Source organism: Colletotrichum siamense, assembly GCF_013390195.1.
Source record: "Colletotrichum siamense strain Cg363 chromosome Unknown KSG_Cg363_contig05, whole genome shotgun sequence".
In the NCBI taxonomy this organism is placed as follows: domain Eukaryota; kingdom Fungi; phylum Ascomycota; class Sordariomycetes; order Glomerellales; family Glomerellaceae; genus Colletotrichum; species Colletotrichum siamense.
This window is the reverse complement of record NW_023501018.1, coordinates 527,481-555,024: the sequence shown is the minus strand read 5'-3', so window position 1 is coordinate 555,024 and position 27,544 is coordinate 527,481. Positions and strand designations below refer to the sequence as shown.

The following is a 27,544-nucleotide window of genomic DNA, read 5'->3' as shown; positions in this document are numbered from 1 at the left end:
GAGGCCATGTCGCTGACGACCCCTCATTGGCGGCAGTGCACATGTTCAAAAGCTGACTCGCCCCTCAAAGAGGTCATGGCGTATTGTTTCTCTAGGCATCACCCATCTGAAACACCAAAGACTCAGCGGTATGCCAGCATTTGGGGTAGCGAAAATGACCTTCAATGAGATCAACATGGAGAGGCTGAGTCTGGGTGGTAAGCTGGCAATATCTCTGGAGAATCTCCCGACCGAGCTCATTCACCGCATCGCGTCGTACTGCGATGTCGCCGACGTACACGCCCTCACCTGCGTGTCCCGCGCTATCCGCATGTCATGCAGCAATCCCTTTGTCTTTCAAGCTCAGTTCTGCCACCATGTAAGAGCCAAATATTATAGACACAATTGCTTCATCTCACAGGTTTACCAGGCACCCGATCCCGAGTCCAAAACAGTCCCAAACAAGTACACGCTGGCGCACATTGTCAACAGCGCCTTGATCAGCCGACCCGAATCCGACGCAAGAACTATCTGGTCCCACCTCGCCGCCGTCGCCTCAACCCTCCCAAACCTCTCGGACGAACTCGATGAGCTCATGCTCCCCTACCGAGCAGTGTCTTGGCAATCCGCCGGCAGTGTCAAACTTCCCAGCTCCGAACTCCTCCGGAAGACCCAAGCTTTGATCGGCACATTCTCCACTTTCGCCGTCCTCGGGTGTAAGCTCTCACGCATCCCCTCTTGACGCCCTCGCTAAAATGAGAGTAAAGATATCCCTTCTATTGACCTAGGCGTCGCCGCAGCGACGACAGGCCTCCTCATCACCCTCACAGATCCGCACAACTGGGCCTCCTACATCCACGTCTTGCCCCAGATCAACAGGCTCGTGCGCCAGCAAGCTTTCGTCCTCGCGTTGGGCCTGCTGCAGACACAGGTCTTGAACAACCTAGGCATCATGGCATACCACCTCTCCAAGATGGCAACCTGGGACGACACGCACACCGCCTTCCACCGCTTCAAGACGTCGTGGGAAGGGAGGCAGACGGCCGCGTTATTGGTGCAGGTTCTGCTTGCGCACCTGCTCCGAAGCAGCTTTTCGGCAAGGCCGGCGAGCGAATATCTGCCGTCTCCGCGGAGGCTCCCGCTGGCGATGGTGCATGATGAAGCGGGAGGTGCGATTGTGCCGCTGCCGGACCCGTTGTCGCCGGAGCAGGCTGAGCGAAGGCTCACGGCGTTTTCATCGACTGGGTCCTGGGACCGGTGGAACCGAAGGTACGTCCGCCACCTGGCGCAGGAGATGGAGGACGGAGAGTGGTACGGGTACTTCACCTGGGACACGGCGCGCAATCAAGCGACGTTTCTCGAGACTGGGCCGATTGAGAACATACGGTTCAGGTTTGGTGCGAAGGAGTCCGCCGATGGCACGATCGAGGTCATTGCCGATAACTGCAAAGAGCCGTCTGGTCTATTTGCTCTTCACGGTGAAGTTGATACGTCACTGCATAGCATCATGCTGAAGAAGATCAGCCCAAGGGGGGTTGAGTGCAATTATCGTGGTTGGTTCACTCCATTAGGTATTGCTGGAACCATGAATCCATCGCCATGGGGCTTGCCAGGGTGGTTCTGGATTTGGAAGAAGGAATGGATGGAGGACACTCCATGTAAATGATTTTGATAGTGCTTTACAACGGTGATTATGCCACGAAGCTAATGAATTCGCGGTGAATTTTCATTTTGATCCAGTATCCTAGACGATAGGACGCGTCCTGGATCACCATCAGGCCCTGGGTGCCAAGTGCACATTCACAGGCCCTTTCTGCCACAAAATGTAAACCTCGCTCTCATCATACCACTTCTGGATGTCTTCTGTGGCACGGATGTCAAAGTTCCAGATCAGCCTGGCCAAAATCAGGCGCATCTCTGCGTTGGCAAGACTAAATACGGAAGTTGTGTAAGCAAAGGCTCGATGAAGAGGGAAAGGAGTTCGACGCAAATAAATCACATACTTCTTTCCAATACAGTTTCGAGGGCCGATTGAGAAAGGCTGCAGAGCTTTCTTCGCATCGTTGGCAAACCTCGGGTCGTCCAGCCACCGTTCAGGGATGAATTCCTCTGCTCTGGCGAAATGGTCGGGATTGTGATAGACGGCCCATTGCCATACGTCGATAGTTGTCTATAGTAAGGATCCAAGTCAGCTCAAACACTGTCTCACTGCCCACAAAGAGTCCAGCAGAAATATGTCCTACCCCTTGCGGAACAAACTCGCCCAGAATGTCGTCGCCTCCCTCTCCGGCCATGCGCGGGCTGGAACTGGGAACGGGAGGGTACAGCCTCATACTCTCATCCAGCACCGCCGACATATACGTGAGATTCTGGACGCTGAGCATGTCAATCTGGTCCTCGCTTTCGAATGCTGACCTGACTTCGTCGTTGAGCTTCGCCAAGGCGTCGGGATTGGTTGCCAAGAAAAAGGTGGCGGCGGACAGCAATGTGGCCGTCGTCTCAGAGCCAGCGACAATCAAAACGAACGCATTCGACGTGAGCTCCTCGAAACTTATCGTCTGTAAATGATCAGAACCAGATCTCCACATCAGCTCTTATTGCATTTCAAACTTACAGCACCGGCCGATTCAGACTTTCTGATCATAGCATCGATGAAATCAGGACGACTGGTCCCAAGATCCAGCCTCTTCCGCAGCTTCTCTCTAGACAACTCTTTGTTCTCTGCAAACTTGGTAACCAGGCTGCGAGGAACAGTCATCATAAGCAAAGGCCCCACCCATGAAAGTCGTCTGCTGCTAGTCAGGAAAGCTATATTTTTGATACTTTTGAAAATGATGTCGACCCATGGGTGATACGTCTCGCTCTCCAAACACCCAAACGGCTCGCCGAACGCCAAATCGCCAATAACGTCAAACGTCGTAAAGTTAAACCACCTCTCGACATCGACCGGACGGGATCCACCTTGCGATATTTCTTGAAGTTTCTCAAAGAGTTTGTCGACGTATTGCTTGATGATGGGCTGCTGTGCCAGCATGGTCTGAGCTGAGAACCCGTGGGCGAGGGCCCGGCGGAAGCGTTGATGGTCTCCACGATTGGAGCCGATGATGTTGTCTCGATTGGGGATGGAGTTGAGCAAGTCTTTGGGGTTCTCGCCTGTCTTGCGGTGGCCGCGCACATCCTGCATGCCGTCGGGGTGGTTGACGGATATGTGGGTTGGACCGACCCGGACGATAGGGCCGTACTGCTGATGGAGCTTCAAGATCTTTCGATGACCGTTGCCGGAGATGTAGAGGCGTACGTAAGGGATGTAGGAGATTGCCCATAGCTTGGGACCCGGAAATTTGCGCAGAGGGCTGAAGAAAAGTTGGTAGATGGCGTAGCCGAGTAGGTAGGCTAGGAGCTGGGAATCGTTGTTAGTGGTCGCTCATCTTCTTGACTGCAGTAGAGGAGCTTACGGAACCAACTGTGACAACTGGTGCCATCATTGCCAAGGATATGTCCCCAGCTCCATTCTCCAAGTATGACAACATCGCAGGGTTGGAATTCTCGAAGGCGGCCAGACTTTGGTAGGAAGATATTGCACAATGAACGTCCAGATAAGGTAGCCACCAACGGTTGTGATCTGAACTTTACTTCAATGCCACGGCTCATGGTCTTTTTACGTCAGATCAATGCCATCTGATGTGGGGTTCATCGGGTTCTGATACCCTCCGTACGGAGCCCTTCCGATGATCATCGAGCGGATTTCGGTACCAGACATATGCACCGTAGTCGCGGAGTTGTAATCGATACTACGGCGAATTTGAAACACCACTCAAATTGCATCGACTAGCAGCACAATTCACATGGACTTAAGAAAAAAGCCGGCTTTATCGACGATCCATGCATGAAGTAACGCCGCTAACCGCCCCGGAGCGGGCTTCTCCGCGCGGGGCCGGTCGGCGCTTGAACAAGTGCCGAGGCCGAAAAGCGGGCCGGAGATCGCTTTCATTTTACGAATTGCCAATCCGGGACATCATATTGGTTGATACGTCATCACCTCTTTCGTATAAATCCGTTGAGTTCTCCAGCTACTGTCTGATCGTGATCAATGAGGTTCGTCCGGTGCAACCAAATTCCTGCGTTCGTTTGATGGCAGAACCAGCCCACTTATTGGGACAGGGGTTTGCATGGAGGTGAGCCGGGTGGCTGGCTGTGCGTGGTCAAACACCATGTTCTTGTGATAAATCGTGATAAATAAGCTCATGTAACGACCGCCACCCTCAAAGCCGATGGGCGAAATTTCAATTGGTGAATCGGGCCTTAAATCCCTTTTAATTGCTGCAAAGGGAGAATTGGCTCACCCAATTCGCTTTGACTTGGGCTCACTAGCCTTACACCTGCCAAGCCCTCTCATTTTAAATAGGATGCAGTCAGCAGAAGCGAGCCCAAAGTCCCTTAGTTGCTCGTTTCTTTTCGCCCTGCGACGATGGAAAGCAACCGATGTTACTCAAAATGCTGCGCCGATGCGGCACGACGTATCCCAAATTGGCTTACTTTCAGCTTTTTCTACCAGGGCATGTTGAATTGCTGAGGCGAAGGATTCCTCGTAGGGGTCTCGATTGGATTCAGGCTGTAGGCTTATGATGAGTTTGGCCTCATTCGCGATGATTAAAATGATGGCACTGCCGCCTACATGTGGTGGGTTTCTTCTCTTGCTACCCACATATTCACTCATTTTTCGTTTCTTCGAATTCAGGTATCACGCTCGCTGTAATTGCGCACTCCATTTCAAACGCAACTTACGATAACGAAGATGTCGCGCTACATTCTCCCGGTGATCGCAGCCGCCGGTCTCGCCCTCGCCAAGACGGACATCGAAGGCTGCACCTCGTTCACCTCCACGGTCACCGTCCGCACCGAGATTGGCTACGGAAACACGTATGAGACGGTCATCTGGTACGTCCCAGACACCCTCGAGATCTGCCGAGGCGTCGATTGCGGCGGCGGTCGTGCCCCGCCCCGTAAGGTTCCCGGGTGTCCCATGTACTCCGGCACGGAAACCGTAACGGCGAGCTTCCTGTCGACAGATCCGGCCGCCCCGGTAAGCACGGTGGTCACCGTTACACCTACGAAGACCAGCACCGTTGCGCTTGTGACGGTGACATCGACTGAGAGCGGGGCAACGGAAACGGGCGCTTCGGAGACGGGCTCGAGCCCATCGGCAACTGGCGGCAGCGTCGAAGCTACCACGGTTTCTACGAGAAGCGTATCGGCAGCGACGGAGACTACGGGCGGAAGTGCGACTGGCACCGGAAGCGGCGCAGCGGCTTCAGGGACGGAGACACCGGCGGGAGCGGGGCCGACGGCAAGGGCTGGCTTAGCCGCTGCGCTGGGTGTCGCCGCTGCTGTTGCGCTTCTTTGAGAGTTAGAGGATCATGGGAGATACTTGTAATAAAGGCAGAGGGATGCACATAGTAATGTTAATCACAGTTTGGCGAATACGTGCCGTATGACGGATCACTGAGTTGTATCGGGGTGCTAATTTAAGCATCCAGCTCGCCAAGATGTTAACAAAGTTGAGGTCTTCCACAAGGCTTCATTCGTCCGATCTTTCAGAAATCCAGAAGTCTAACATGAGTTGAAGGCGGAGTAATCACAAGCAAATGAGCCGCGAGACTAATGCTGATGCGCAAAAAGGATTGCCCATAAACTTGAGCGACCCGCGACCCGCGACAGATCAAGTAAACTGATCCCCTAAGCACACCAAAATGTCGAAGCCTACAGTCATCCTCGTCCATGGAGCCTGGCACTCCCCTGCTCACTATCGGGAGTTCCTAGATATCCTCGAGAAGAAAGGATACCCGTGCGTCTGTCCGAGCTTGCCGTCTGGCCGCAACCCCTCTCCGGAAAACCCGCCAGAGGCAGATGTTCGGTGTATCAGGGAGGCGACCCAAGAAGTGGCGGACCAGGGAAAGGAAATTATTGGCATCGCACACTCATACGGCGGCATCATTGCCACTGAGGCATTCGCCGGCTTTGGCGTCAAGACTCGAGCGGCCGAGGGCAAGGCCGGCGGCGTTAAGTGGCTCGTGTACTGCTGTGCCTTTATCATGGAGGGGAATGAGACCATGTATGACATAGCTCCGCCAGAGTTGCTGCCGTGGCAGACTGTCGAGGTAAGCCACTGCACTAGCTCCACTGTATGATTTACTCTGACTTTTAAAGGGGAGCTTGATATGCTTCACCCAAGGTTATGACATGGGCGCTCTCTTCTACTCGGATTTGTCGAAGGAAGACCAGCAGAAATGGGCAGCCTTGATGACGCGCTTCCCCAAAGCGTGCGCAAATTACGCCACCAAAAGGAAGGCTTACGAAGGCATTGACACAACATACATCTACTGCGAAGAGGATGCTTTGTTTTCTGTGGTCGCACAGAGGATCTTGGTGGGCAGAGTGAGAGAGCGTGGCTTCGAGATTAAAGAGGAAAGTTTACCGGCAGGGCACTTCCCGATGTTGAGCATGCCAGATAGACTGGCGGAGATCATCTTCAAGTTACCTCTTCGAGGATCGAAGCTATGACCTCCATCCATCTATTGTAGTGTAGCACAATGGACGAAAATATCGGATACTTTGATCCTGAAAATCCTCCCGTCTCGTCCCTGAGTCTGAATACTACCCAGACAGGAACACTTTGAGATGCAAGGCTGCATCGAATTCTTATGCTCCTTGGACAATCATACGAGATGAACACGATTGGCATCAATGGGCTTAGTCTATGTGGAGTTGATGGAACCTGTGAGAGGTAACCCACTTGTGATGCCATTCGCTACCATTAAACCAGCCCAGTCAGTACGGATCACAAGGCGGATTCAGGAATCTTTATGCCGAGTTTCTTCGCCGTCCTCTCAATCCGGCCAACCTTAAGTCCCCGGGACCCCTCACCGCCACGCTTGAGCCATGCTGGTCTGGGCCATTTAGACTTTCGGCACAGTGGAGGGGGCATGAACGACGGCATCAGACGAGACCCCGAGAGCGAGTGCAGGAATAAACATGAGCCGGCCGGACCGCCGACCCCCGGCTCCGCGCAAACGCAATCTCCACATCGCCAACTCCCCGGCCCCGGCTCCATATGCAGTCTAGGTTTCAAAATCCTGGGGTGAGGCAATTCACGACACGTCTTACGCGCGGTTAATCCCATCCTACCATGGATCTCGGATGATGGACCCTGAAGCCGTGATTCGATGCCGGCACGCTGGGAGATCAGCCGGGGAGGGGGTGGGTGCTTTGCCCAAGGCTGATTTGACGTGTGACATGCATCTTCTGTCGTATTTTCGGGTTCTCCAAGGGTCAGTTGTACGACGCGGTCTGTCTTGCGCCGTCTGATGGGTGTCATGCCGTGTCGCTCTTCGGGCTCCGGGCGAGCGCCGTGTCGGGATAGGAAGCTTTGGCCGTGCCGGGCTTGCAACAATTCTGTATTCATGCATCAGGGTCCGGAAGAGCATGTATATAAGCCTCTTCGTCCCCGTCTGCTCTACACAATCTTGACAGAATCACAACCAGCAGCATCATTCACACCATCTTCGATAACCTCAACCACAAACACAACTCAGCATCAAACCCGACCGACTTCAGTCAGACCAACCAACCGCCAACATGCCTTACATCGTCGCCGTTACTCCTAACATTCCTCCCGCCGACAAGGACGACTTCCTCGGACACTGGCCCGCGATCAAGGCCGACATCGCCAAGCAGCCTGGTGTTCTTGGTGTTTCCGGCGGCGAGGTGATTGGAGAGAACTTTGGACCGGTGTCTGAGTTTAAGTTCTTCCAGACCATGGGTAATCACCGGATATTTCGTCACACGACGTAAGGCGTTTGAACGGTGTAGTAACATGTGATTTAGCATTCGCATCGGCAGAAGACGAAAAGGCCTTCGCCGACTCTGCGTGGGCCAAGGAGCATTTCCAGAAAGCCGCAGCGAAGATGGGCGCACCTCCGTTGATCAGGAAATTCCAAACCAGCGAATTCCCAGCGGACAAGCCCAAGGCCTTGACCCAGTTCACGTTTCTCGAGTTGGCGGATGGTAGCCAGCATGAAGGAGCGAAGCAGGCGTGGATGGATCTTGTTGCTGCGATCGGCGGCAATTCAATGGGTGGTGCAAGCGCTGACGACGGTCCGACGACCGGTCTTGGTGTTCTCGGGTGGGACAGCAGAGATGTAAGAACCCACAAAGTTTGAGATGTTTAGAGAGAACGAAGCTAACAAGTTGAATAGCAAGCTATTGAGGTATACAAGAAGCCTGAGGTATCAGCTGCCTGGGACAAGTACAAGACTTTTGGAAAGGTTATCACCATTCTGGTGAAGCTTGAGGCATAGGTGAAGGCCATGTGTACATGTCACACAAGGTAGTCCTGGCACCAGACAGACTACCGAGTAGATGTCCTGCGAAATTCAGAAATATCAGGCGGATTGTTCCGGTGAATAAAGTAGGCTCAGTGAAGGTTAGCTTGGACTCAGACATCACAACAGACAACCAAATCACTACGGAGTGTTCACCATATTCACTGACAATGCCTAAACCTCCACTTCACTATTTAAACCGCGCTCTGGAAGGTAATCAAGGCCTAGAGTGGAGAGCAGACCAACAGATTTCGCAGAGACCTTTACACCACAACCTTACAACACCCTCAACACCAAACTTCATCAAAATGTCTTCCGGCGGTGGTTCCAGCAGCAACAACGGCTCAGGCTCAAACCAGTACGGCTCTGGTGGTTATTCCAAGAACGACTCTTTTGCCTGGGGATCTAAGGGCCAGTCCTCCTCTGGTACATACATCGATAACAAGGGTTACAAGAGAAACACCAGGGACGACTCTTACACCTACGAGTACCCTCCCCGGATGTACAACCCCGACGGCAGTGTGAAGCATTCCTAGGTAATCTCAACCTTGGGATAAGCAGGAAAGATGCGATAAAGAGGACGACCTGCACGATTCCATTCATTCGTGAGATACCATGCACTTAGAGTAGTTTTGCCACAGCAATACAGCAGTCATATTCTAAACTCAAATGTAATTGCATTTCCGTACGCTCGAAGACCTCGAATGGTGTTATTTAAAGCTTTTTACTTCATCAAATGCACACTGCGACCTGCCCATCAGCATGGCTTTCCACAATCTAGGTATGTTAGGAGCCTGTAACGATTGCAATCCGCTCCTCGCACCCAAGACTCTCCATCCACATGGTCCAGACTGACAACCCTCGCCGCAGTGCGCTTGAGTTCTGCCACAGAAGCTAGCCTGACTACAGCAGCCTCCTTGGGACTTTGATCCACAGATTGTGTCTTTGTGTGCCAGTCCACAAGTTCCCTCAGTCGTCTCTCGCCCACTGACACAATTGTCGGACTGACATCCGCTACCGCAATGAGCATCGCTGTTCCCACACCATCCAGCACTGAAAACAGATTATTAGTGATTAATGTTCCAGCTCAGGTTTGAATCAGACAAAAGAACTCAATGAGAAGGTAGGCGAACCTTGAGCAACAGTTGCCCTGAGGCCAATCTCCGCAGATTGTGTTACCATTTGCGTGGCCAAGAGTACCGTCCGTGGTGTCCGTAGGCTCCAGATCACTGGTATGTGTCAGCAAAGACGACTAGGATTTAATGCCAGGCTACTGGAATGCTTCTTACCTTCCGGCACCCGAGTTGAAGTCCACACTCCATGCCATGGTTCCACCAAAAGACTGATTATCTGTCCATGCCTTCTTCTCCTTGATGGTATCAGCATCATCGCACCCAATCCACTGACCATCCCATGTGATTTTCTTCACTATAGCGTCTGAGATGTATTTCGGTGTCAAGCCCTTCTCAATCAACTGCTCGATCTCGACCAACGACATGACTCCGTCGCTGATAGTGCAGACGCCGGCCTTGCTGGGGCCCTTGAATGAGCACTCGAGGTCGTTACAGCTCTTATCATTTACTGTGTATCCACGTCCGCACAGCGGAATACCAAAGTTGATCTTCGAGGGATCCAGTTTTACAAACCATAGTGGGAAGGCGTCGGTAATTCAAGTTTACCTCATTATTAGAAGAAAGTTTTCCTTCCTTGTTTGCATAGGTAGTTTGTGATGACATACAAATATCAACCAAAATCATGAATTACCCGAAGGCCAAAAGTTGAGGAAGACAGATATATCTGTTACTTAATGCATGTTACTGCCACCCCCCCGTTTTGTGCGTAGCACAATGCTTTTCTGTAACTGGTCTGGTGGGTTCATCTTGTGGTAAGGGGTGCACCATTGCCTAGTCGGCTGCCCTCCAACCACGGTGTCTATGTGGCTATACCATTCATGGATTGAGAATTCTGCCTGTTTCTTCGCCAAATCATGCAGCAAACTGGCGAACAATTTCATGGATGAGTGCTCTCCAGCCGCTGTCTTAGTATCCCTGCCGCATGCCGCGAGTGTCTCATTCCTCCCCTGAAACTCAGGTACATCGGTAGCGGAGTTTGCAGCCTGTGCGAGCTTTTCTGCTTGGAAAGTTTCCTGTGATATGAGGCTTTCACCTTTTGTCGCTCCCGCAGCGTAGCAACAGTCTAAAATTTGTACTATATCGCAGTCACCGCGATTAAGCTCATTAGTGAGCTCAGTCCAGTCGACTGTGCAGTTTTTCGCAGCAATGGCACTCTCTCTGGTCTTGTGGTTAGAATATTCCCTTCGGCAAAGGGCTTGAAAGAGGGGGCCTACTCACGAAAGTAACATCCGGTTATCCTTTGCGTACGCATCACTGGCATGGCCATTGTAAATGACAATCAGTAAGTCCCGCTTTCCAAGGCTGTTTAAGCGACGAGCTATCTCCTTTCTTACGAATTTATGTGCTCCAGAATTCTGTTGGATTTGTACGGTAGGTGCAATGATGTAGTCGAAGTGACGGCGAAACGCATCAAGGAGAATCTTTAGTTCCCCATATGCGTCCCATCCTTCAATATTTATCCAAGTGATTGGCAAAATAGTTACGCTCTGGTACCCTAAGCTACTGGAAGAGTGAGCTGGTAATGCGCTGGGAATAGAGCCGTTGAGGCTAACCGGTAGGCTTGCTTGGCGTCCTCGCGTTGTTGATGAGTGGACCTCCAAATCCAGTTCGTCACCTTGCGTAGGCAACGGTCTATAGCGCAAGACTGGCATATCTGGACCAAAGGAGTTTTGCATTTCCGTTACGAGGTCCATGATAAGAAAATGCTTCCTCTTCGTTGCTAGGCGTTGCAGTCCTCCTATCAGAACCTCTGTGAAACGCAGATGGTGATATGGTTCCCTCCGTTGGGGCGCAGCCAGGATTTCCAACTTCCCTCTCCCTTCCAACGGCTCAACAGAACGAGCCAAGTTGAGCGGCGAGGCCTCTGGGGCGGTTGATATTGATCCATGGTTGCAGTCGACGACGATTAGTACGTCCTTAGGGCAGAGATCGAAAAGTTCCTCTCGGAGGTCAAGCCAATCAATCTCCCCCGAGCCATTCTGCCTATTCATAGCACATCAGCACGGAAGTAGAATACAGCTAATAGCGACTGTCTCTTTAGCACTCCAGTCGATGGCGTCGCCGTCCTACTTACGATTTCCAATGAAGCTGACTACCGTTGTTTGAAGAACTCCCGCCTCCTCGATAATACAGAACAAAAGGATTACCTCCGTCAGTGGGAAGTTCGCTCATGTGATTTCTAATTTCATCGGCGAGGAGCCTCTCAGCATCGAGCTGAGGAAGGCGCAGGGATGCGGTGGTGTAGCCGAACTTGTTCTCAAGCAGTTCTGCAAGTGTTACGGTTGTTGGGTACTCTGGATCTACCTCCCAGGAAACCAGTACTGCCTTGGAGGGCTGCAAAGACCTGGAATGTCGCCTTTGAGACATTTGCGGCTGGAGGTTTGACGCGGAAGGTTTCTTCGAAATCGGAGCCTTGGATAATCCAATGCTAGCGGCAGTGCTTGCTCAAATTGTTACTCCACAATGCCTGCTAAACGAGATCAATGTCAAGACTATTGTTAAATGTCACATCGTCTAGATATGTCCGCCCAATCATCGTTACGCTGGTGGGTGTACAGTCACTAGGCAGACCGTGACGCAGCCAAGAGAATAGGATTGTCTTCGTTGGGCTAGCCTCAGCTGCGTAAGCATACGTGGCTTCCTCAGATTAAGGGAACAGAGTCTCTCAAGGCATACCCCGTCAAAGATGTTCAGGCGACTGTTGACGAGGAGCGAAGTGGCAGTATGTGGTGTAACCAGAGCCTTGCCCGAAATGATATTTCGAGAGAGAAGGCGCCGACCGCAGCACAGGTCAAAATCTGAGGAGGTGTTGTCATAGCATCTACCGACATGAAAAGTGCAAATTGTGGCGTTGCCTCGGCCACCCATCGCAGGACACGTTTACGTCATGTCAAGGCACCCCTCATCTTCCGTCATGTACGGACAGGTCTGGAGTATCATATCCAAAATACCCTCCAGAGCGGCTCGATCAATATCCCGAGACGCAAGAGCGGTATAGTCATCGTGGTCTACACATTGGTCGTAAATGCGGCATTCTGACCTCACTAACGGCTTGTTTGCTTGAAACCAGTGGTGTATACTTCGTTTCTGCCTGGGCTGTGCTTCAGGTATCCGGAGAGCTGCTGAAAAGCGTTGAATGGCCTCGTCTGATGGGGATACACATCAGTTCATTGCCCGCTAATCACTAAGCGTGAATGTTGGATGAAATGAGACGAAAACACGGTACCATATTCCTTCAGGCTGCTATTGATATCCCTCAACAATTGGCGACGCTCCAAGTTATCGTCTTGCCGTCGGCTGCAAAGCCTTAGCTCGACAGTTTCCTGAGCATCTACCTTGTTCAGTCTATCTTCCAGCTCAGCAAGGGCATCTTGCTGTTCGAGAATACATCTCATGTGGAGGTAGTCAAATCTCTTGACAATCGTGAAGTTCTCGTCCATCGAAAGGAAGGCGGCCAGCAAAGGATAGCCTCGTTGGTAATCTTCTGTCGACGCCCATTAGTGATTTGTCGCGAACATGTCGCGCGCTTCGTGTACCCATCTTGAGAAGGGGCACCGGTAATTTGGCCATGGTTGAATTTGTCAATAACAAGGGACTTTGCGCTCCGAAACAAAACTGGACAATGGTCCGAAAGTGAAGATGTCCTTTTGCACAAAATAACACCGGCACCCGACAATTGAGCGTTTACAGCGATGCCACTTCGCAGATATATGACTCTGACGTGGCAGGAGCCTTCTTTTGGTACAACGTGAGGCAGCCCAAGGCAGTTTCCCGGAGCTGTGTCCAGGCTAAGTCAGGCGGTGCCCGGCAACGCTTGCTCATTGGATGCTGCTGTGTAACCATTATGGCGAGCCAAGTGCTGATGTCATATTTGATTGAACGCACATAGGTCAGGTGCACTCCGACAGATTATTTAATTCGACCAATTGAACCAGTTTGGACCTTTAATCTATTGTAGTCTTGAATCTCTGCAGTCTCTGGCTACTACTAGGTACCTAATGCCGAAATGGAAAAAACCAACTCCCAAGTGAGTGATACGTCTGAAAGTTGCTAAACCTTCTCTGTTGACAAAGCCCTGGTGCAGAAGTCTTCTGACCCCAATGATGATGGAAAATCATACGTTGACCGAAGCCTGTCTACTTTCAACGTAGATGTAGGAAAATACGTGAATCACTTTTACTGCGCAGTCATCTAACGCAATTCGGCAGTACATCTTGGAAATAGGGGAGAAGGTTGTCGTCACGGAACGGGGCTATAATCCCTCCGATACGTTCGTCGTTGTAAAGGTTCATCCCGGCAACAAGTACGAACTCAAACGGGTCTCTGATGACCAGATAGCCCCCAACTATGTGGATAAAGCGTACATTCAGCGGGTTGTTTGAGCCATAGCGCATTATCCTACGAGCTCGTCAGAGACCAAATGTTTGGTACATGCGATTGCAAATTGTCACGCTCTTCTATTGCTCCATACTATCTTGTCTTGCGCAAACACCATCTATCCTAAAGCATAAGGTATGAGCAGATAATCCAACATGGTAAAGCAACATTGAAATTATTGCTTCGCTGCTTCCGTAGGGTTTTGTCCACTATCAGCTATATTGATACATTTGTCGGGCTGATTTCACCTGTCGTATGCTCCACTAGAACCAGTCCCCTTGTGGATGCATGGCTCCAATGGTATATCGCTACTTGAACTTCTTGCTTCTGATAGTTGTCGTCTGATACTCGAGCTAATCAGGGTGGGGGCTAAGTTGAGTCGGCCCCTTGGAAGCCCACTGTTGACATATCCCGCAGACGATGGATGTGACCGATCTTTTGTTGATGAGTCACATTGTCCTCGAAAGTACAGATAAACCGCTCTGGATAGTGCAAGATTCGCAGCCACGATACCAAGAAACAGCTCGAGGTTGGACCAGATGGCGACGATGCAGAACGTCCAGCTGAGATCTTCAGTGGATACCCCCAGGAATGCTGCTCTAGTGATTCCGAAGCCTGACGCGACAAGGCCGAGACTCATCAGGCACATCACCAGAACCTTCTTCCGAGGGGGTATGTTGACTTTCCAGATCAATGTCAAGGGGATGAACGAGAGTATGAGATCGGTCAGAACGGAATGTGCTGAATTTGTCGTTAGCATTCAGATATTACATCTCATAAAGAGAGAGTGTGTGATTTGCACTTGTGCGACAAGAAAAACAATAGAGACGCCCGCAAGACTCACCTATGGTAGCGTAAATCCAGTAAATCCGAATCTTGTTTGGCCAGCACTGTGCTGATGGTCCTCTCCAGAACCCTGCCGGTCGGCACTCTGCCAGGAGAACGACCACAACGCCCATGTTTGTCACCAGTACGCTGGCGATGATGGTGTAGATGAATATTCGTACCCCCTTCTTATCATTGAGCCGGAGGACCAGCGCGCAGATAGAGCACTTGAGACATGCCATCGACGTGAAGTGAACAGCTGTCCATACCAGCCGTACATGTTGATCATCTTGTAATCGTAGTCGCTGAGGTACATACGGTGTCTTCCATTGCCGTGGGGTAACTGCATCGCTGCAATAGCATATCTGACAGTAGCGAATATTGCAGCCAAGGCAATCGTCGCATCGTCCCAGCCGAAATTTCGACGAGCTATGCGGACCCAAAGGCGGAGGACGGTGGTGATGAAGAGAATAATGATAAGGGTTGTCGATACGGCTAGCCACACAGGCCCGACCGTTTCATCTGGGGGCATCGCACTATCTCGAGCATTTATGCCTGTAGTGGAAAGCGGAGGAATGTTCATTCTTTTGGCTGTTGGAAATAAAGGCAGGAAAACAACAATATAGTGCTCAACGTAGGCTAGGACATTGTTTTAGCATTAGGGTGAAGGAAAGGTTCAGCCGGTGCCGAGTGAACATCAAATCGCGCCGCCTTCTCTATATCAATAAATGTCATTTTCGCGAAGCCAAGGGCAGAAGTGATTGAGCTGGAAGCGCGTCCCAGGACACTGGGTTATGTCTGCATGGGGGGCAGTCATGGTCGAGTGCAAGCCAGGGTGCCGGCACAATGGTCGAAGCCATCAACACCCAAAGGATGGCTGAAATATGATCCGTCGTTTTTCGAGGTCTCTAATCATAAACATGGTGACTGCAAAGTCTACCAGGCTTCTGGTATCAGCCAACGTTCAAGGCGCGACCCAGCCTAGAAAAAGAAAGCACCGACGCGAGGTGTGGGGTTCCTCCAGGTTTCTTCCAACAACATGGACGGAGAAAAAGAAACCAGGATGCGACGGATCCAACACGCGGTCTTGGCTGGAAAACAATGTGATCCGGCACATTGATCTGGGCTATATTTGGCTTAGTCTCTCTGGGGAGGCGATGGTTCAGTGTTGATGACGCGAGAGTTCGGCTCTATCAGGATGGGATACTGGCTTTTTGGGGTTGGAATCGTGGTCTGGTTGCCGTTGATACGCTTCTTAAATCCCATCGGGACCTCTCGTCAAAGTGCGTTGGCGTCTGATGAGAATCCCCCGTGGTCACCCATCTGCGTTTGATTTCTGTTCATGCGAGGCGAGCGGAGAAGACAGGACCGACAGGGGCCTAAGAATCTGGACTTCCAGGTTGATCACCATGCTGGCGCAGTGCAGAATAATCAGGTGAAAGGCCTTGATGTGGTGTCGAAGACAACCAACAGGCCAATGATGTGCGGCGAAAATCAGTGCATTGTTGGTACTATCGGCCGTAAGCAAATGACTGGCTCGCACTTCATGTCTGCTTGCTTTTTTTGCATACCAGTGGGCGAACCTGGAGAAGATTGATGCTGCACGCCTGGACGACTTTGAGCGACCGCATGCCAATCCTCATCAGTTCAGGCAGTAGCTTTGTAGATGTGATGATTGACAAGGGACTGTCAGAAGGACGACACTTGAGACGGCAGGAATTTCCGTGGTGAAGACCGTTGTCACCAGGGATATGCACAGTTGGTTGCCATTTCCCACGTGTTGGGGCTGTCCAGGAACCCTTGAATGTTTGTCCGATGTGCCTTCGCGTCATTGCAATCAGTACAGATCACGATCAATGGGCGAAGATCCTTGTAAGATCCCAGCAACGAACCGTTTGCTCGATTTGGAAAACTCAAGGATGGCCCGGCAAGGAATCCAGTCTCCTGAAATTTGGAGCTAAGTACAAAGGTGAGCTCAAGGGTACCTACACCTCAAGCAGGCCAATGAGTCGCTTCGAGTTATCAATGAGCTTGAGGCAGGTCGGCTCCCGGTCTGACGAACCACAGAGCGAGCGATAGCTCGGTGGGCAATCTGGAGCAGGTGGCGTCTGATGCCATCGCCGCTGTCGCTGCTCAAGCCGTGAGATGAAGCCTTGCAGGCATTTGTCCCGATGCCCCTCGATACCAAAGACCTCTGCTTTAACTAGATTTCGCATCATGCTTCCCCATTGACTCGGGGATACTTCTACCTGAAAGAGCGGGGAGGCGGTAGCCAAGGAAGGCTGGTTTGCCTGTTCAACATCATTGTGTATGCCAAGCTGCTTCTTCTCGCCTGCTGCTGATGCTCGCTTCTCCTCCTCGTCGATCGACCTCACAATTCTATGATATGATTCTGCGACGCAGAGGCACAGTACTCCGAGTAATGCCGCATTCTGGACAATAGAGAAGTATCGCAACGGACACTTCTGACACGTAAGGACCTCAGATGCCGACTTGATAGTACTCCTCAAGAGGGCAAAGTCGTTCGGGGCCGTCAGCTGGTCTTTGACTCGAAGGTGCTCGAGGAGAAGATAAAGAACAGAGAGGCATGCACAACCGCCTGCGGCCGGCTGAGTCGCGGTTGAGATAGGGGGAAACGCAGCTTGACTCTCCAATACTATGTCTGCCCTGGTTCTAATGGAAAAAGGCAGGGTCAGCATTGCACCTGTTGGAGAATTCGATTGGAAATGAGGGGCTACCGTGGTTGGCCCAGGTTCAGCAGGCACTGATGGATCTCGAACCCATCTTCTCCCTGGCCTCGTTCGGGCGCCAGTGCTTCATCACTGCTCAGATCACTCGTGCAGGTCTGTGAAATCTCCGTTCCTGCATCTGAGGCAGCCGTTGTTGATATCTCGGAGACATTTGCTGGCGAGGGCGATTGTAGGGTGTGTTCCGACTGTATCAGCCGCCTTTGACGATTGGGTTGACGCGCGCTTCTGGGTCTTCCCATGGGTTTCTGGAGCGAGTAATGGCATTCTCTTCTCGATGCATGGCATTTTGAGCAAATTGGATGCTCGCCAGGACACTTGACCTTCCTAAGTCCTGCATCATTGTTTAGCATACCGAAATACTCCGACCCGCCGAAAAAGTACATACTGCAGGCCTCGCAAGATCCACGAACGGCTTGTGTAGCCGAGCCCCTCCCCGTCCCTCGCGAAGGCATTATGATAGGCGATTACGGAATATTTCGAATCGTCTTCGATAACACAGACCTGGGCATATGTGGAAGGGGTTGTTGGTAAGATGAGGTGGTGAGAAGGCGAAATATGTCCGATCGGTGCGGAGACTTTTCACTGTGCTTAAGTTGAGCAGGGGTATGATGAGTAATCACGAAGCGTAATCTTATTGGAGGAATCTATCCGGCCCCCAAGCTAGCATGGATAATGAAACCTGCCAATCGGATATCTATATCTCGAACTAAGTGGCATCTCGTTGGATGAGTGGGCGTTCACAGATGAGAATGTGACTTCAACTCCCACTAGTAATTCAGTTTGCTGTTGCCTTAAAGCCGAACTATGCAATCGGCATCGATCTCTGGGTCACATCTCGCGAAGCATTCCTATCCCACGTCAAAGGCAAACAAGTGATGTGCAACATTGTCTCGCTAAGCTATGCTGAAGTTCCACTGATCTTCTCTTTTGATACAGCCTCCTCATAAGCTTCCATCCAAGCCGGGAAGGCGAGTTCAGACTGGTCTCGAACCTTTACCAGGACGTCTTTTCTCCATCTAGTCTCTGGATTATGAACACCTTTTGCAGTCTCTTGATCAATAACTTGCATGTGTGCACCTGCACGCCAGAAGGCACATGTTAGGTTTGGTAACCTTCCGCTCGCCATGGCTTCGGCGAGTGATTTGAAGCTTTCTTCGCCATGTGACAGAAAACCATCCACATGTATCTCAACAAGAGACGCAGGCAAGAGATCCGGAAGTAATCCTGAATCTGACTGTTTTTCTCCACGTCCATCGTAAAGTGTCTCGGGCCAGACATCGCTTGCATCCAAGTTAAGGGTCTTGAGAGATGTAAAGTCGGCGAATGAGAACGCTTCATAGTCCCTTTGTGATTTTGGTCGCCAGCTGGGCCACCAAATGCATCGCTGCAGGGACATGTCAAGGTACTCCAAGGTGTGTTTGTGACCCTCCAAAGCCTCTCTCACCTGCTTGGGCGATGGGCAGTAGTCTGTGGTTGATTTATAACTGAGGCGTCTCAGGCTGGGGAACCCCTTCATGACCTTAGGGAGCATTCCATCCCATGAGCCCTTCATCATGATCTGCAATGTGTCGAGCTTTTCCAGGCGCGGAAGGCTGTCTAACCCTCCTGCACTGCAGCAAAGAAGCTCAAGATTGGGTGCAGCATCGACAAACAGCCTCTCTACTGAGCTCGAAATGTGCTCGATCTCATCGTCGTCTAGTGTTTCGTAATCAGAGCGCTCGTAACGGGAGTTCAAGTCCGCAACCCTGTGGTCCAGCTCCATATGCCGCACATTTGCCAGGAACGGACGCTCAAGACCAATGCCTGAGCTGGTCCTGGCGGCCCAAGCGGAGAGCGACTCAAGTTTCCAACTTCCGGGTAGACAGATGTTTGTATGAGATAGGTTTGGAAGCAGGACCATGAGAATCTGGAAGTATGCCTCGGCAATATCCCAGTCGAGCCAGTCCTCCGTGATGTTTATTTCAAGGTCAATTTCGGAGGAGAGCCTTGAAATCGCGAGCTTCTGTTCGTGTGTGGCTTTGCTTGGCATGCGCCCGTCGTCTCCGAATCTGTCAAGCATTTGGATGTCCAGAAACTTGACGTTGGCCGCAAGATCTGGTCTTTCGGACAAGGTTTTGGTCAAGCTCCCAAACCGATGGAGGAACGTCGAGAGAGATAATCCCCAGTTGATATGATTATAGTTGAAAATTGACTGGTAGGCGATCGGTTGAGCGACGAGGCGGAAGAGTTTGCAAGTGCTGCACAGATTCATGAGATGGTTGTCCTGCTTCTCAAGTTCACGCCTGACGCTGAGATCGCGCGTGTTCAGGCTAGGTTTGTGCATGTGAATGCCATATGGCTCTTGTCGAGGTCGGAGAAAATTGAAGATGATGACGAGAGCCTCCACAGGCAAATCGGTTAGAGAGGCCATTCTTCGCTTACTGGTGGTGTTCCGACATCAACATCCCGAAGCACTCCACCCGGCCGATTCAGCTAGAGGTGCAACCACGAACCTCTTATATGTACAACGTACTTCGGTCTCAACTGTGCTCTGCATCTGAGTGCCCGAGAGATCCTGTCCGAGTGGCGGGATGATTCGGTGTGTGATAGGCTGACTCGCACTGATTCAATTGAGGCCAAAATTTTGCCCCACTAAGCCACTGTCATCACACCTCAAATCCTCTACATCTCGCGAAACCGCATGTCACAAGATAGATGCATTGTCATATCATTAGCGAAACACACCGTGAATACTGGTTGGTAGAGTTGTTGTGTCAATGATAGGCTAGTATCTGCAACACGGGTGCATAGTGGTTATTCTCAAATCGCCTACGCCGGCGACTTCAATAGTTGCAATAACTGCGCGAAAATGCCCGGATTGAATTCCAACCCAAACATTGTTTCCCAGGCTCACCGTTCACTGAGAACCATTCTAATCAAATGCACTAGTACTTTTGACCCGTGGCTGGGTCTCCAACGACTGCAACCTCACCATCACCTTTTGAGGAACTTTGAGACCCAACAACTGCCCGGCGCCGCACGTTGCCAGCATCATCATGTTCGGCATCCCATTGGGCCAACTCAGAAAGCGGGACTTGAACAAGGCGATGCGTGTTGGCACCGTTGTCCGTAACGTCAAGGATTTCGGGTCGGATCCTGTATCCGCGCCATTTGGGAAGAAGCCACATCCACACCGCGTAGTAAAGAAAGCAGATTATCAGGCTATGAAACTGTCAATAGGCCAGTCCTTATGACTTGAAGAGTTTGACTTACATGGCGATGCCAACGACGCAGTATGTAGCATACCAGAAGCTGACGCTGCCTGCGTACGGGCCACCCTTTGGCGGCCACCAAGGCATGACAAGAATGTAAACCTGGAGGAGGATGAAGAAGATGACCGTCACGTGCCACGATTTGAACTCCGTTCGTCCCAGACCAGCGCGCTTCCGGCGAACGCGAATGAGGTAAACTCCAAGTGCCATCGCGAAGTGGAACAGACCGTCCGGGTAGGTCTTCAAGCTGATTACTGCGGAAATGTGAGTACTAGCGGCCTTCCATCAGAAACAGAGATGCTCACCAAATTGGAATGCATCTCCAGCTGGAGGTGCCGCAATCATGATGAAAGTCATGATCCATTTCAGGAAGTACGGTCCAATTGGGGTTCCGAAGGGTTTGGTGTTCACCCAGAACTCGGTCCATGGGAGGACACCTTGCCTGAGGTACTGTTAAATCTTGACCAAATATGGCTTTATTGGGGGTTCATACCGTCCGATCTCACGGATTACGCGGGAGGAGCCAATCAGCACACCTAAGAGATTACCGAAAGCACTGAGTAGAACAAGGAAGTTCAGCGCCTGCTCTGCGGGACCGGTCCCGAACACCTTGGTGAAGAAGACGGCAGCAGCAATCTCCTTTGCAGTTTTGAATTCAGCCTTGGGCACTAAGCAGCAGAGTCAGCCAGAATCAAGATGAGTAAATGAGGTCCATCGTACCGGCAGCAAAGTAGGCGACGTTACAGAACATGTAAAGCACAGCCACAACCACCACTGAGATTGTTGCGTGTCGCTTTAGGACAGGGATCGGGTTCTTGATCTCGTTCACGACATTGAAAGCGTTGCTGTAGCCGGTGTATGAGAAGATAATGTTGACAAGCGCTGTAGCCAGGTCGTTGCCATTATCAGTAGTTCCTTCAAAGGAATTGCGGAAGTTGGCATTGGGATCGGGAATGTGACCGACATGGCCGCCGAGAACAACGAGTCCGGTGATGGAGATGAAGATGAGGGTTATGATCTTGATCGCGCCGATGATGTTTGTTGCCCAAAGGGAGTATTTGTTGTGAGCGACAACACATATGACGGCAAAGGTGTATGCGGCGATCGCAACTCCCTTTAGTTCCCACGCGGAAGGCATCTTGCCTGCAATTCGCCAGAGGTATCGTGACAAGACTGTCTCATATTAGCAGACGTAATTGAAGATGCGTTGGGATTCCAGTGATTTCCATCATACCGATTGCATTACTGCTACTGAACGAAAGAAGAACGGACTGCACCGCAAATGCGATAGGGAAGAAGTGTTTCGGCCGTGGATAAGCTTGCTCCAGGTACACTACCTCCGCACCACTTCGGTTAGGAAAGTAGCTGGCCAGCTCGAGATACACGCTCAGTCCTGCGAGAGCCATAAGGAAGCCTATTGTCCAGTAAATGAAGGCTAGGCCTACGGATCCAGTGCCATTGAGGACGGATGCAGCTATGGCGCTCAGATTAGTCTTGCTCCTTTTTGCCGGGGGAATGATCAGTAGCCATACGAGTGGAAAAGATACCAGTGCCAATCATCTGATTTACATTCAGAAAAATGACAGTAATCCAACCAACGTGGTATCCGAGAGGGGAGTGTTTCTCGACAGGTGCCCCGACAGCCTCCTGGTATGCCGGTTTGGATCCATTTCCTCCCTTCGCGAGCGTGTAGGCGAGATCTCCGTCACGGATGATGGAGTGCTCGGAGTCGGAAGCCTCGAAGTCGACTGGACCGCGCTCGTGTGTTGCGGCATTTGGGCCCCCAAACCTTGAAGAGAGCTTGGAGAACACCATATTCACAAACCGGTGGCTTGGTACACGATTGTAACTGGAGAAGTGCTCCACTGATTAAGCGTGCGGGATGGCTGAGACGACCTCAACTTCGGAAGAGAGCCGATCGCACGTCATCGAAGGCGGAAGATGGCGTATTGCGGGGACGAGGAGAAGACAAGTGAATCAGACACCAGGTTCCTGCGTTCCACCGCTTCATCTTTAAACATCGCCTCGGCCATCCATCGTTCCTCGAATTGAATGGTCTGGACTCGTGAGGCCGTGGACGTTACTTCAATGCCAAGTGCCAGCAGAATTGCCCAGAGTCGCGAAGATGGGGCGCAAATGGCACAATGCTTCCTTTTGACCAGCAAATGCCAGACATTCTGATTGATACACGAGGGTGGAGGGTACTGACCTTCCTGTATCAGTCAGAGCCAAGAAGCACGCAATGCTGGCTGATCATGACGACCGTTGCAGCTACACTAACAATGCGGGCGCCCGGTCGCAGTGCCGGGGCTTGTAATAAGCTACTATCCAAGTGTAACCTTATCCCAACCCTTGCTATCGCCCCCATCCGATAGGGCCACATGGCCGTCATGAGGATGGGTGTCACCTCTCGTCTTCGGTGCCCTGTCACCAGAGATGATAGCTCGTGTTTGGAAGTCTTGGCGGCCTTTGTCGAGGCACCGAAGAGAGGTCTTCGGCTGGCGGGCTGTCTCACGCCGAGAATTCGGGCAGGGCAGGTTGCCACGTTTTCTCTGCCTTAAAGGATTCTCTTTACGACCCGTGCTCATTGATTGGCTGCAGGGGAATGGTTCTAGGGTTTTAATTGAGGAGCAAACGGCCGATTCCAAGATCAGTCATGCTCTTGATATTTATGGCATGCAAATCCTCTACATCGCCTCATCATTCCCGCCCCTTACTCTTGTTTCCTTCGCTTCGGATGAACGGTTCAAGCGGGAATACCTGCGCCTCGGGTGTGACTCCATTATAAAGCTGTCCCCAACGCTCCTTCAACGGCTCAGGCGTCTCCCATGCATATTCAGGATCGCGAAGCCATTGCCTCAACAAGTGGCGTCTGCAAACAAAACTGTTAGTCTCGCCAGACGCATTTGCTATCTTGACTCGTCACTTACTGTTGGTCTTGAGTATCGGTGAAACCATCACGGGCGTGGAAGATCCCCATGTTGTTGGCGTACTGGATATCACCCTTCTGGAAGTCCAAAGAGACAGCGAACTTTTCTCCAAGGAAGTGTAGTGTGTCAAGCGCCTCGGCCTGTGCTTCGCTGATGGGAGGGATTTCGGCACTTCTTGGAAGTGCGCCGTAGCCGACGAAGTAACGACGCGCGTACTGTACAGCCAGCCGTTCAGGAGTTGTTTCTGTGGCAGGTTGATAGTGGACAAGTGGCCGAGATGTGAACGACTTTTGAGGCGTTCCGAAGCTGGGCGGTCATAATAATCAGTAACTGGGTATTCCATAGGTAGTAAGAGGAACGCAGTATGCCAGGGTTTGGGCACAAATTGTGGAGTAAGATATGGGCATGGTTCTGGATATCCACAGGTAATGGGTAATGGGTAATGATGTTCATGGAGCCATCCGGTCATGAACAGACCAAGTCCAGGCGAAGGGCACAGCTAAACTCACACTTCGAATTGCCAGTCTTGGGTAAGCGTATGGATCAGATCAGGACGCGTCTTGGCGATCTCGTTGTAGACCCGGGCAATACTCGCCAATTTGCTAGTGCCGCCCTCGGCAGCGGTTGAAAGCGCAAAAAGGGAGACGATGTCGCCGGCGTCTGTGTGGAATACCTGCTTGTCTGCTGTGTATGCTGGGCTGCCGATTTGACCCTTCTCTTTCGTGAGGGTCAGATCCTTGATGTGGGTAAGCACAACGTCGGCCGGCTTGCCATCATACTGCCTATCTTGACGACCACGCTGGGGTGCGATGTGAGAAGAAAGACCGGCGTAGATAATGATGTTTTCTTCTCTTGTATGTTCGTCGACCCGCAGACCCCGAATCACAAAGAATCCGTGCCCGTTGTGCAGCTCGTGAGAAAGCTTCCGGAGCTCAGGGTGGAGCTTGGGCAATGGGAACGTCTCCTGGTTGATGTGGCCAAGAGCTAATCCCAAGGCTAAGTCCATGTCAGCCATGCAATCAGTCAATGAGGAAAGCTAGTTCCCTACATTTGAAATGAGCTAGGGCTGCATCCAGCTCGTCCAGTTGCTCGCTACTAAGCACATAGGTCCAGTCATAGTCGTTGGCCAGGGTTGACCCTTCCCACACCAAGTCACTCTTAAATTGTGCAGGCAGGCCCTCCGGCAGGGCTTTCGGGAGATCGGGATCTTGGACCCGGCTCGCCACACGGGCCTGCCACTTCACTCGGTCCGGGGCGTACTGGATGTCCGGCTGGACCGGGCGGGCGATGGTAACAGTAGCCATGTTGCACAATCTGTGACGTTAGCTGGTGCGAGATCCCGAGATAGTAAGAGCCTTTGCCACTAGCGATTTTCAATCGACTCAGATTATTCCTTTTAAACCATGGGGAAATTGAGTCGGAGTGGTGCCGCCGATTATGAATGTTTACCGGCGATGGCGTTATTCGGTTCCTTGATGTCGTGCCGCGGAGAAGGTGGGGAAATTGTTGCCGAGCGGACAAAGGCCGACCGATCATTAGATGACGCGGGGTCTAACCACTCATGTGCGATGTGATGACCTGGGTCTCATTGGAAAACGGCAAGTAATTGGCTATGTTCGTCTGAAAAGGACTCGCACACATATGATTCAGCACACTCATGACAAAACTTCATGTTAAATAAGCGACTAGTCTGAAATGCTGACACACACTGATGAGAGAAATCGCTAGACTCAATACAAACGCTATCAGAGGCATGTCATTAATGCCATTGCTCACGACTATTTTGTCTTCTTGTCTTGCTCATGTTTCCAATTCTCGCCAAGCTGCTTCACGTCTTCGTTGTTCGCTATGATGGCCTCTTTAGCGCCGGGCCAAGTCTTTCGGCCCCTCCCGGTGTCGAACAGACGGAGCAACGGCGGCGAATTGACACCATCCGTAAGCAAGTTATAGAACTTGCGATCTTTCCACCAGAGCTTCCATGCGTCAAGGCTGAAGCATAGCAGGCGATCAGTCACCCCGGTACCGGCAATTTTGTTCAACCAGATGAAGGTGTCACTGCCGAACATCCGGGCACCCATGTGCGGCACCGGCCCGCGCCCGAGAGTCTCCACAACCATGTCGTAGTGGGCATCGATGTCTCGCGCCATCTCCTTCTGGTCGGGGATCGGCGCTTGACCGGACCAGAGACTGCTCAGTGCCATCGTTGCAAGATCGTAGACCACGAATGGAGGGCCCATGATGAGAAAATGCCCGAGCACGGCGAGAGACTCCGGGTATTGCTCAGAGATGAATCCGCGATAAAGACGGGGTAAGGTTTCGTGAGGGTCCTTGTACTTGGCCGCGTTGATCCGCTTGTAGTTGTCGGGGGCCTTCTTGGGGTCGGTGGGGTTTCCGGCGCCTTTGATGAGGGAGAAATCGTAGTGGTATCCGGAACAGACTACGATGGCATCGATATCGTCAAGCACGGTACCGTCAGTCAGGGTGACAGACTTCGGTCCTGTGATCTCCTTGACTCCCGTAACCGCCTTCACTGAGCCATCCCGAAGGTTATCCGCCAGGTCGTTGGAAAACGTAGGGATGCGATGCTCGACTCCATCCAATTTACGAGGGGACATGAATGACGGGTGCTTGTCAAGCCAAGGAAATGCTTTCCTACGGGCGCTGACCATCGCTTTTGAGAACAGCATTGCGCAACCCCTGGGCCACCAATCGCCAAGGGTTCGGATGATTCTCATTGCTCGCAGGGACATCGTATGGTCGAAAGCCTTCCCATTCATCATCCGAGGTAGCTATTTGAAGCGATGTCAGCGTTTGACGTAATCGAAAATTAGAGCATGGATTTTGATACATACCAAGTAATATTGGCCACGGTGGCTGAGGTAAATTGCCTTCGCGTTGGCCTTCTTCAAGAATGACTGTGTATCGACACCAGTGGCTCCGACGCCCATAATCAAAACATTTTTACCTTCGTAGCGATTGGGCTCCTTGAAATCCCTCGAATGCACCGCCTCTCCTTCGAACTTGTCGATTCCCTTGATATTGACGTTGACAGGCACATTGAGAATACCGGTCGCGATGACTATGCGATCAAATATCTGTTGTTCTTCGGCTGCGTTCTCGGTATCTGACTTGATGCTGCGAGTATAAATCGTCCATTTGTTGGCGTCATCATCGCGCTCGATCTTGGTGACCTTCGTCGAGAATTGCACATGGCGCTTCAGATCAAAGTTGTCCGCATACGCTTCGAGGTAGCGCTCGACGTCCTTGGCAGGTGGATGAGTAGGGACATCTGAATATCAGAATAATCAGTACAAACGCAATAGAACTTTAACGGGACCCGAGAAAACTTACCCTTTGGGAAAGGAAAGTCTGTGTAGTGGCACTGATGATCTCGTAAGTTGGTGCTGACCGCGGGAAGACAGAAATCGTGGAAGGCAATCCTTACCGTTTGCTTGGAAGTATTGAATGATGTCCAGGGAAGCGCAGTGGTCTGTCCCTTCCTGGGACTGAGATGCCAGTTTCCGCCGATGAATTCGTTTTGTTCGATCGCGGTGACTTGCAGACCTTGCTCGATGAGGTTCTTCATCGCAACCAATCCGATCATGCCAGTACCAATCACAGCAACATGGCTTCCAACCGTGGAATGTGACTGAGACGAATCCATCTTATTGGACGACAGTGAGGATCACCAAGCAGCTCAAATCAGACACAGACTCCTCGGATAAGCGTGTACGACACTTCGAGGGTCCAAATCGGGCAAATAGACGAAAATACCAAATTGCAGGTGCATAACCGCCTCCTGGACTGGGACATTGACTCCCTTTATCCAGAAGCTCTCCGTAGCTACCTGACGTCTTTCCGCCATGGCGATACAAGGTCATTTCCCAATCCGGATAGCTATCTGACATAGGGCTCGGA

General features: G+C 51.6%; 11 protein-coding genes across 11 annotated transcripts; 5 read left to right on the top strand and 6 right to left on the bottom strand.

The window, feature by feature from the left end:
- Positions 1-154: 154 nt before the first annotated feature.
- CGCS363_v007811 (uncharacterized protein) lies at positions 155-1,727 on the top strand (the record flags this gene model as incomplete). Its single annotated transcript, XM_036639660.1, has 4 exons — positions 155-358; positions 410-695; positions 747-1,637; positions 1,720-1,727. 4 exons carry the CDS (start codon positions 155-157, stop codon positions 1,725-1,727), a joined length of 1,389 nt encoding a protein of 462 aa, XP_036495066.1.
- Positions 1,728-1,753: 26 nt separating this feature from the next.
- On the bottom strand, positions 1,754-3,461 carry CGCS363_v007810 (Trichothecene C-15 hydroxylase; the record flags this gene model as incomplete). The annotated part of the gene is made up of 5 exons (XM_036639659.1): positions 1,754-1,910; positions 1,983-2,149; positions 2,223-2,537; positions 2,594-3,379; positions 3,435-3,461. 5 exons carry the CDS (start codon positions 3,459-3,461, stop codon positions 1,754-1,756), a joined length of 1,452 nt encoding a protein of 483 aa, XP_036495065.1.
- Positions 3,462-4,774: 1,313 nt separating this feature from the next.
- Positions 4,775-5,383, top strand: CGCS363_v007809 (uncharacterized protein; the record flags this gene model as incomplete). Its single annotated transcript, XM_036639658.1, has 1 exon — positions 4,775-5,383. One exon carries the CDS (start codon positions 4,775-4,777, stop codon positions 5,381-5,383), a length of 609 nt encoding a protein of 202 aa, XP_036494388.1.
- A 346-nt stretch (positions 5,384-5,729) lies between these two features.
- CGCS363_v007808 (uncharacterized protein) lies at positions 5,730-6,540 on the top strand (the record flags this gene model as incomplete). Its single annotated transcript, XM_036639657.1, has 2 exons — positions 5,730-6,137; positions 6,187-6,540. 2 exons carry the CDS (start codon positions 5,730-5,732, stop codon positions 6,538-6,540), a joined length of 762 nt encoding a protein of 253 aa, XP_036494389.1.
- A 1,074-nt stretch (positions 6,541-7,614) lies between these two features.
- Positions 7,615-8,336, top strand: CGCS363_v007807 (uncharacterized protein; the record flags this gene model as incomplete). The annotated part of the gene is made up of 3 exons (XM_036639656.1): positions 7,615-7,798; positions 7,864-8,177; positions 8,235-8,336. 3 exons carry the CDS (start codon positions 7,615-7,617, stop codon positions 8,334-8,336), a joined length of 600 nt encoding a protein of 199 aa, XP_036494384.1.
- A 332-nt stretch (positions 8,337-8,668) lies between these two features.
- On the top strand, positions 8,669-8,896 carry CGCS363_v007806 (uncharacterized protein; the record flags this gene model as incomplete). Its single annotated transcript, XM_036639655.1, has 1 exon — positions 8,669-8,896. The coding sequence occupies one exon, from the start codon at positions 8,669-8,671 to the stop codon at positions 8,894-8,896; it is 228 nt and encodes a 75-aa protein (XP_036494385.1).
- A 5,218-nt stretch (positions 8,897-14,114) lies between these two features.
- Positions 14,115-14,937, bottom strand: CGCS363_v007805 (uncharacterized protein; the record flags this gene model as incomplete). Its single annotated transcript, XM_036639654.1, has 2 exons — positions 14,115-14,611; positions 14,715-14,937. 2 exons carry the CDS (start codon positions 14,935-14,937, stop codon positions 14,115-14,117), a joined length of 720 nt encoding a protein of 239 aa, XP_036494386.1.
- Positions 14,938-18,343: 3,406 nt separating this feature from the next.
- On the bottom strand, positions 18,344-19,855 carry CGCS363_v007804 (uncharacterized protein; the record flags this gene model as incomplete). Its single annotated transcript, XM_036639653.1, has 1 exon — positions 18,344-19,855. The coding sequence occupies one exon, from the start codon at positions 19,853-19,855 to the stop codon at positions 18,344-18,346; it is 1,512 nt and encodes a 503-aa protein (XP_036494387.1).
- A 514-nt stretch (positions 19,856-20,369) lies between these two features.
- Positions 20,370-22,511, bottom strand: MUP1-7 (High-affinity methionine permease; the record flags this gene model as incomplete). Its single annotated transcript, XM_036639652.1, has 7 exons — positions 20,370-20,646; positions 20,698-20,950; positions 21,002-21,138; positions 21,190-21,364; positions 21,417-21,869; positions 21,931-22,170; positions 22,229-22,511. The coding sequence occupies 7 exons, from the start codon at positions 22,509-22,511 to the stop codon at positions 20,370-20,372; spliced, it is 1,818 nt and encodes a 605-aa protein (XP_036494380.1).
- An 885-nt stretch (positions 22,512-23,396) lies between these two features.
- Positions 23,397-24,930, bottom strand: CGCS363_v007802 (Taurine hydroxylase-like protein SAT17; the record flags this gene model as incomplete). Its single annotated transcript, XM_036639651.1, has 4 exons — positions 23,397-23,568; positions 23,627-23,932; positions 24,136-24,622; positions 24,675-24,930. The coding sequence occupies 4 exons, from the start codon at positions 24,928-24,930 to the stop codon at positions 23,397-23,399; spliced, it is 1,221 nt and encodes a 406-aa protein (XP_036494381.1).
- Positions 24,931-25,404: 474 nt separating this feature from the next.
- Positions 25,405-27,212, bottom strand: aurF-1 (Monooxygenase aurF; the record flags this gene model as incomplete). Its single annotated transcript, XM_036639650.1, has 3 exons — positions 25,405-26,415; positions 26,479-26,915; positions 26,978-27,212. 3 exons carry the CDS (start codon positions 27,210-27,212, stop codon positions 25,405-25,407), a joined length of 1,683 nt encoding a protein of 560 aa, XP_036494382.1.
- Positions 27,213-27,544: the final 332 nt, after the last annotated feature.